General features: G+C 61.8%; 1 protein-coding gene across 1 annotated transcript; it reads right to left on the bottom strand.

The window, feature by feature from the left end:
- Window positions 1–3,650: 3,650 nt before the first annotated feature.
- Window positions 3,651–8,329, bottom strand: INSIG1 (insulin induced gene 1; the record flags this gene model as incomplete). Its single annotated transcript, XM_084230752.1, has 5 exons — window positions 3,651–3,680; window positions 5,023–5,122; window positions 5,331–5,497; window positions 6,304–6,428; window positions 8,026–8,329. The coding sequence occupies 5 exons, from the start codon at window positions 8,327–8,329 to the stop codon at window positions 3,651–3,653; spliced, it is 726 nt and encodes a 241-aa protein (XP_084086878.1).
- Between the last annotated feature and the right edge of the window lie 627 nt (window positions 8,330–8,956).

Below are 8,956 nucleotides of genomic sequence, written 5' to 3'. Positions count from 1 at the left end.
ATGCACTTGCTATAAAGTGTTGGCAAAAAAATTCTTCAGATTCACATTTTTTGGCTACATTATTCCTAACAGGTTGGCTGATTACGTGTTGGTATCTGCAGGTGTGTATTTCTGGGTTCGCAATTCTATGGCATTGGTTCATGATCCATGTATCTATTTTGTCCCAATACCATACAGTTTTAATTATTGTCATTGTGCAATATAATTCAAAGTCGGGCAACACGATGCCTCCAATTTTCTTCCTATTTGTCAAGATTGATTCAGCTATTTGGGTCTTTTGTGGCTGCATATACATTTTAGCATTTTTGTTCTACTTAAAAGATTGGAATTTTCTGTGATTGTGTTGACTCCACATTGTTTTTGGTAAAATGACCATTTTGACTATTAATTCTCATCCAGGACCATGGAATATCTTTCTCTATGCGTCTTCTGTATATTTTCAGTGTCTTACAGTTTTCATTGTATAGGTTTTTCACTTCCTTTGTTAAATTTATTCCTAGGCATTTAATTATTTTTAATGCAACTGTATATGAGATTTTCTTAATTTCTATTTTCACTTGTTGGCATATAGGGATATGAGAATATCACATGTTGACTTATGCAGCCTGACTTTTCACAATATAGGTGAATATTCATTGAAGTTTTTTTAGTGGCATCTCCAGGGACGGCTACAGATGCACATCCCTGTCATCCGTGAATCATGGCAGTTTCACATCCTCTGGGCACGGATTCCTTTTATGTCTTCTCCTCGTCCAAGACCTCGTACTGAGTTAAATAGGAACGGTGAGTGGACATCCTTGTCTCGTTCCTGATTGTAGAGAAAAAGCATTCAGTTTTCCACCACTGAGTATATTACTTCGGGCTTGTGGTATGTCCCTTCTACCCCCGTCCTATTAAGTTTCATCATGAATGGATGCCGACGCTTGTGAAATGCTTTCTTTGCGCCTATTAACGTGACCCTGTTTCTGCTCTCCTTGATGGGCTGTCGCATTAACTGATGCATTTACTAGATGATTTTTTTCATCCCCGGACTAAGTTCCACTAGGCCATGGTGTGTGAGCCTTGCAAAGTGTCAGTGAGTTCGATTTGCTAGTATTTTGATAAGAATCTTTGCAGCACTATTCATCAGATAGCAGTCTGACATTTTCCTTTTTTGTGATGCCTTTGTCTGGTTTTGGCATCAGAGTAATGTTGGCCTGGCCAAACGTTTGGAAGTTTCGCTTTCGACGGTAGTTACATTTTTTTTTAAAAAAGATTTATTTTTTTATTTATACAAGAACCTGGGTATAGTTAGAAGTGCAGGAGGGTGAGAGAATCCGCCAGAGCCAGAGCAGGGAGCAGAACAGGCAGACTGACGAAGCACACTGCTGAGGGGAGCAGCGGGCGTGACAGGGGAGGTATGTGCGCCATGTGGGACCCTCGCTGGCGGCTGAGGATCAAATGCGGGCAGCTTTGCAACCCAGCGCTCAACCTCTGCGCCACCGGGGAGGCCCGGTAGTTACATTTTTTTTTAAAAGCTTAAAGACACCCCTTCACGGTTCTAACTCCTTGGTCCTTCACACACCATTCTCCTGGCACACCCAGGCTTCTCGCTCTTCTCTGCCCGGCCTGCCCTGGGCCTTAGGGAGGACACAGGACGGTACTGGGCGTGAGTCACAGCTGACTGCTCCCACCAGGGCGTCTGGCTGAAGGTGACTCAGCTACTGCCACAGGCCACTGCCCCTCAGACTTCCCTTTTCTTGGGCCTATTTCCTCAGACCAAAATCCCACAGGTACCCTCTCTCCCACCCCGAGGTTCACCCAGCTCCTGGCATCAGGGCAGGGCGCAGGGAGGCACCTGATGCTGCTCCACTTTGCACCACAAGGAAACGTAAACTCAAAGGTGTTTACCCAAGAAGTTGTAAGCAGTGCAATTAAAGTTTTACTGTCAAGTATTTCGCATTCCAGTTCCTACACAGAGCAGGCCCCAGGCTCTGTTAAAACAGAAAGACCCACAATCTGATGTTGGTTTTGAACCTTTAATTAAAGTAAAAAATGAATGCAAAAATAACACAATGTTGAAAACTTAGTATGAATGTGAATCTCACGGGCTGTTCCAATCTGGCATAGTGCAAATTTCGCTCATACTAGTTTACATTTTACACACTCAGATCACTTTGGTTCATGTACTTGCTATAAAGTGTTGGCAAAAAAATTCTTCAGATTCACATTTTTTGGCTACACTGTTCCTAACAGGTACAGACTTGCTTCCAGTTTAAGAGAAAACAACGCATGTTGCTTGCGCACGGTCAAGCACAGTGTAAGGTTTCAATGATCGCTTCGTTTTTTGTAAAATGCTGGCAGCTTCACTGAAGAATCTTTTCACTTAGCCAATCATGTTTGCATTTTCAGAAAATTGTAAGAGGTCATTCTGAAGGTAGAACGATCCCTTTTCCTATAAACAAATCCCTCTAGAACAAATCAGCTACAGCAAGGGAAAATTTACTCCAAGGTATTTCCCTCCAACCAAACCCCGCACCCAGCCCAGAGGCCAGCGCCTCCTCGCCCGCTGCCATGGCAGCCCGAAGGCGCGTCCGTCAGCCACTGTCATGGGAGTTTAAAAGAAACCGAAAACATTTAAGTTGAAAAAAATACAAAAAGGTAAATTTGTAAGTAAAAATTACGAGTTTACTAAACCCCCCAACTGGAGTATTTCAAAAGACCTGGGCTCAGCGACGCCCCGAGGCAGCCGCTGCCGCTCCGAGGCCCTGAAATGGATGGAGAACCCTCGCGAACACTTCACACGCTACAAAAAATAAATATCTCAGAGATACAAGGCTCAGATTGGTTTTCAGATACATTGCACTTGAAGTTTGAGGCCCGACGTCTGCTTCCCCGGGCGTGTGGCCACGCCGCCCCCGCCCGGTGCTCGCGCCTTGGCATCGCCCTGCACACGCAGGCACGGATCGCAGATCCTGTGGGGCTGCAGGGACAGTTGTCCCTGTCCAGGGCTGGGAGGCCGGCGAATTGCTCCCACTGAGCCCCGCGGCGCCTGCGCGGGGGACTCGGGTCCAGGCAGAAGGTTGTGAACACCAGGCGAGCGTCCCCGTGCGTCCAGGTCCAGTCCTGACCTTTCATTGTCTTTGCCCTCGGATTGTCTGCACCCAGCACCCCGGTCTGAGGCCACGGTGCATGGCACGTGCGCACACACACGCAAGCCACGTGGGCGTGGGGCCCGCAGCCACCTCTGCTCCCACGCAGCCCCGCTCCTGCCGTCCCCTGGATGAGCGCTGTCCCCTCGCCAGGCCTCCTCCACGTTGAGCACCGTCTACCCCCTTTGGGCTCTGACAAAACCAGTAGCTGGTAATTAGGTTTCAGTTCAAGGCTTTGAAATATGGCAACTTGGCAACTTGTTCTGAAACAGAAATGAAATGGAATACTTGGGAAGGCCTGCCCTCCCGCTGGGCGCTGGGCGTCGGGGCAGGTGGTGGCCAGGCCGGGTGCGCCTGACCACTCCGCGGCTGCCCCCAGCAGGCACCCGCACTCCAGCCCAGGCACAGCCAGTCTCTGCACAGCCACCAGGTCTACGCAGATGCTCGAGGAGAAGGCTGCCAACCCAGCTGGCCTAGGCGTCCCTCCCAACGGCCTCCTCAGAACCAGGGCCTGGAGGCTCAGTCACTGTGCGGCTTTTCAGGGACGCCCTGTGTGGAAGAAGAAACAGGGAGGTGAGCGTCAGATGGGACATGTCTTCACCACAACGGACTGGACACTGATGGGTAGATGCTGGAGACGAGACCCATAAAGACCCCAGGACAGAGCCAGCTCTGCCCCGGGGGTTTCGCTGCTGCTGGGGGCAGAGTCCTACCAGGACAGCAAGTGGCTCTCCCGGGAGTGGGGCCGGCAAGGCCTGCCGCTCAGGCCTGCCGGCCGAGGGCCCACTGAAAGCATGTCACTGTCACATGGACAGAGGGACACAGGGTGACCGGCCCTGACACTGACAGCCTGCATGGAGCTGCATCCGTGTGTGCAAGCCGGGGTCTGGTTGCCGGTTACCTCCCCGAGACCCGCCTCTCCGTGAACAGGCTCCTGGCAGTGCTGTCACCACCCAGGCAGCCCTTCCTTACCCCATGGGCATCCCGGCCTGCAGCGACCGCTCCCCCGTGGGCTCCCCTGCCTGAGCTCGACAGGCCGGCATGGGGCCTGCCCAGTTTGTGCCCTGCAGGCCAAGCTCCTGTGCCTCCAAGGCCACATAGCCATGGCCAACAGGGAGGGCCGCAGTGACATGTCCTTTCCCGGAATCCAGGGTCCTCCACTCACCCCCCACGTCCAGGCCCCAGGTCAAAAGGAAGGACAACAGTTCTATCCATGCCAGCTAAGCCCTTCCCTTCCCACGTGCCAGGCCACGGGAACACGGGGAATGGGGGTGGACGTTGCGCCTAGCACTGGAAACAAGGCGCCCCTCTGCTGACCGACCCCCCGGAGCCCACGGGGATGACATGGCATGGCTGCCGAGCACCCGGCGCCGCCCCGGCTCCGCTGAAGTCCAGGGCAGGGCCCGGGCGCAGGCCCTCGCTAGCTCCTGGTCCATTCAGAGGACCAGCGGTGTGTGAGCTACCCGTGGGGGGCGGGCCAGTCCCCTCGGCACCCACCTGGCCAGCTATCCGACCCTCCCCTTCGGAACGAGCAGTAACCGTTCCGGCGTCACCTGAGGATGGCTAAGCTGGCCGCCCGGCACATGCCCGCCGACTCCCGACAAGCAGCCCATGCCCCAGTGTCAGGCCGAGCCCTGGCCTGGGTGCGGGCGGCCAGATCAACAGGCTGCAGTCAGCCCGGAGGGGCCAGGTGAGTGGGCGGCCAAGCAGGGTCTGCGCCAAGGACCAGCTCGCCGCCCTCCTCACCACACCGACTCCGCAACGCCAGCAAGGATCACCTAAAGGCACGGGCCGCGCCCACGGGTGCCTGCTCGGTGACTGCAGCCCGGGGCCCAGGTAGACCCACCCCGGCGCCCATGACGCGCAGTGGGGCCGCAGGCCGCACACCCACCATGGCCAGCTGCCGCCCGATGTTCCCCACCGTCACGCCGCCCGAGAAGAAGATGCAGGGCAGCCAGGAGCGGATGTACAGGAAGTCCGGGGACGTGTACCTGGAGGAGGGAGGGACCCGTCTGTGCCCGGCCACCCTGCGTGGGGTATCCTCCCGGGGACGCCCCACAGGGAGGACACACAGACGCACGCTGGCCAGAGGGCTGCCGGTGAGGCTGGGACGCCGGTGCCCCCCCGGGGGTCCAGGCCTGAACCTCCGTCCTGCGTCAGGAGCCACGAGCCCCCCGCGGGCCGCCTGGGGCTGCTTACTGGTAGACGCCGTTGTACACCAGCAGCTGCGTGATGAGCGTGGCCAGGAAGGCGACGGTGATCCCCAGACCCAGGCCACTTCGTGAACGGTCGAATGTCCACCAGAGGCCCAGAGACAGGGCGGCTAGGGTCAGGGAGAGCTGAACATTGTTGGCAAAGTCCAATTTCTGGTGATGGAGAAGTTAAGGAAAATTTTAACAGCTTTTAGTAAAACTTAAAAACAATACCCGGAGGTCCCAGGAGCAACAGGTGTTTTTAACTGTCTTGCACCTCATCACCCCGGAGCTGCAGGACATGCTGGACAGAGGGACACCCCACTCAAGCCAGCTGGCAGTTCTTTGGGGCCACGGGCGCCAAACCTTGCTGGCATTTCAACCACAGAAGACGTGTTTTGCCAGCGCGCCCTCCGGTCCAGGGCGGCGGCCCCACGCGCCCGTGCGCCCAGAGCCAGCTTCCCCGCCTTACCACCGCCCGCGGGCTCACAAAACAGGGGTACAGCAGATTTAAGAATCAGTAACTTTAAAAACGTCCTCTGAAGATTTTAAAGCATAACCTAGGCGCGTGCCAGAAGCCCTCAGTCTCCGCGGCTGCTGTCCTCTGGCCCAACCAGGCCTCTTCAGCCCCACACCAGATTCAGGAACCTTCTGTCAGGAAGCCGGTGCAGAGGCCTGACGGGGGCTTCCGTGCACAGCCAGGGAGGGGCAGAGGCAGACAGGTGGCCATAGCTTCCTGGAAGAAGGGCCCGGGAGCCCTGGGTTCTCAGCCACCCGGTCTCCACGGGGACGGAGCAGGACAGCTACCACCCAGCAACTCTGAGGAGCTGCAGGGCCCCGCTGGCCTGGAGCTCTTCCCCAAAGTGAGCAGGAGGCCCTGCTGCGGTGTGAGAAGCAATCTCTGGGGCCGCCCAGCTCACATGAGCCAGCGCTGCCCGGTGACCAGCCGCCCACAAGCTCCAACGTGCTTCAAAGGATACGGCGCTGGCGTGGTTGATGCCCACGAAGACGGCCACACAGCGCATCACGCTGGCCCACTCCCGCTTGAACTTGTGGGGCTCGCCCAGGTGGCTGTCGATGCAGGGGTACAGCAGGCCGACCACCGCTGCAAGGGGAAGGCGGTCATCAGCCTGGCCAGCTCAGCGACCGGCCAGTCCTGTCTCAGAGAAGCTACCCACAGCCTTTCACGAGGCGACTCCTGTGTGGTTTCCCAGAACGCACCCCACAGCGGGGCTGCGCGGAGGCACCTGGACCACATGCTCCCCAAAGCCAGCGCCACCTCGGCTCCTGGGAGGGCAATGCATCCCAGAGCCCGACCCGGCACCCGCTCCCGTGCGGGCACTGTGGCATGGGGCAGGGCGGGTGGTGCTGGCCTGGCCTGTGGGGTGCCACCGGGCACCATGGCACCCCGCCCGCGCCAGGCCCACCCCCGTGGCCAGTCTCCCTGCTCCCCTGGCATGGGCATGGGCCCTGGCCGCCCCCCGTGTCAGCGAGGAGGGTGATGCATGAGAGCCCGCGAGCCCGGTGGTCTCTGACCAGGAAGTTCCCGTCAGAGCAGGGGGAGGAGAGAACAAGCCTCACGCTGCACAGCCTGGGGCGGGCCCAGCCCCGGCCGGGAAAGCCACGCACCCTGGCTGGGGGACGGAGGCAGCCGGCATCGAGCCAACAGCACCTTCAGTTTCAGTTTCCTGCGCCGCCTCCCCACCTTCTTGTTTTGGAAAACGAAACCCAAAGTATCCTGAACTCGCCCCACTGCAGCGTCACCTCGTCTGAGGCTAACGGCTGAAGCGGTGAAAACGGGCCGAGCAGGGGCTGAGGAGGGCCTGAGGAGGGCCGGTCCCCGAAAGTCCCTGGAGCTTCAATTACAAATGCGGCCTGACCGCTTCCAGGATCAAATGTTTCTTCCACGAGAGAAACGGCTGCAGCAAAGGCTGCAGCAAACGTGCAGGAACAGGCTCCGCCGGCTTCCCCAGCGCTCGCGCCCCTGCCCCACATTAAGGGTTTCAACAGAGCGGGGGCCGCGTCGGGACCCTGGGGGCTCGGGCAGGGGCCCTGCTCGCAGGCTGTGCCCCGGGACACGGTTCCTGCAGCGCCGGGTGCCGCAGTGGGCAGAGAGCGGGGCACTGCTGGACCCCAGAGGGGGGGGTGCAGCCGCGGCCAGCGCCAGGCACGCCCGTGGGTGCTGGTCCCTCGGGCGGGGCTCAGTGTCCTTCCAACAGCCGCCAGGTGAGGCTGCAGGGGCACCTGAGCGTCTGTTCAGCCACCAGCGCTGAGCGGCCAGGAGCATCTGGGGAGCTTCTGGGCCACTCCGCGGGGTGCTAGCACCGGCCAGTGCCTGGGGAAGCCCCCACAGCACCAGCCAGCGACTAGGGAAGCCCAATGACCGGGTCAGGCTCTGGCGCGGCAGGGAGGGGGGGCCCGGGGAGTTGGGGAGGGGCGGAGGCGCCCTGGGAGGGGCGGAGGAGTCCTGGGGAGGTGGGGGGGTGCCCTCGGGGAAGTGACCCCCAGGAGGTGGGGAGACGCCCGGGATGTGGGGGTGCCCCTCGGGGAGGTGCCCCGGGGAGGTGGAGGGTGCCGGGGGGAGGTGCCCCCGGGGAGGTGGGGGGCGCCCCGGGATGTGAGGGCTTCCCCGGGGAGGGCCCCCGGGAGGCGGGGGCGCCCCGGGAGTTGGGGAGGCGGGGCCCCCGGGGCGCGCTACTCACCGGCGGCCGTGCCGCAGCAGGGGGGCACCCACCAGGCGGAGGACACGGCGGCGGCCAGGCCGTCCTCGGGGAAGAGCGCGACGTGGCGCTGCACCTGCAGCAGGTGCAGCACGAGCGCCAGCGCGGCGCCCACGGCGAACAGCACGAGGCTGCGCGGGACCAGGCGCTGGGCCCAGGGGGCCGCGGGGCGGCGCGGGGCGGGCGCGGGGCGCGGGCCGGGCGCGCCGGGCATGTCCCCCGCCCGGGGCCGGGGCGCGCGGGCGCGGCGGGGGCAGCTCCAGAGCTGGTCGTGCAGCCGCGGCATCGCGGGTCCGGCGGGTCCGGCGGGTCCTGCGGGGCGGGGGGGCGGGTCAGCGGGTCAGCGCCCCCCGCCCGGCCCCCGCCCGGCCCCCGCCCGGCCCCCGCCCGGCCCCGCGCCCGCCCGCCGCCTACCTGGCCAGGGGCCGCCGCGGGCGGGGGGCGCGGGCGCGGGCGCGTGCGGGGCGGGGGGCGCGTGCGGGGCGGGGGGCGCGGCCGGACCGCCTGCAGTGGGGCCCGCGGCGCCCGGGCGCGCGGCGCGGCTTATAAGGCGGGCGGCGCGGGCCCGGGTCACGTGAGCGCGGCCCCGCCCCCGCCCGGCCGCGCGGGGGGCGTGGCCTCGGCCCGCCCCGCCCTCGCCGCGCGCCGGTCCGCTCGCGGTCGGGTGAGGCGGCCGCGGCCAATGGGGGGCGGGCGGCCCATATGACGTCAGCACACGCCACCGCCGCCCGGCGCGGCGCGGCCCGGGCGCGCGGACGGAGCGGGGACTTCCCGGCGGCGGCGTCGCGGGTTCGGGCCCGGGCCCGGGCGCGGCGCGGGGGCCCGCGGGGAGGGGGCGGCCCGGCCCCGGCGCCGCTCCCGCCTCCCGCGCCCGCCCGGGCCTGCGGGGTCCGCGGGGCCAAGGCCGGCCCCG

The sequence above is a fragment of the Talpa europaea genome, assembly GCF_964194135.1.
Source record: "Talpa europaea genome assembly, chromosome: 3".
Lineage (NCBI taxonomy): Eukaryota > Metazoa > Chordata > Mammalia > Eulipotyphla > Talpidae > Talpa > Talpa europaea.
The sequence above is the reverse complement of the archived record's forward strand: the minus strand, read 5'-3'. Positions and strand labels throughout refer to the sequence as shown.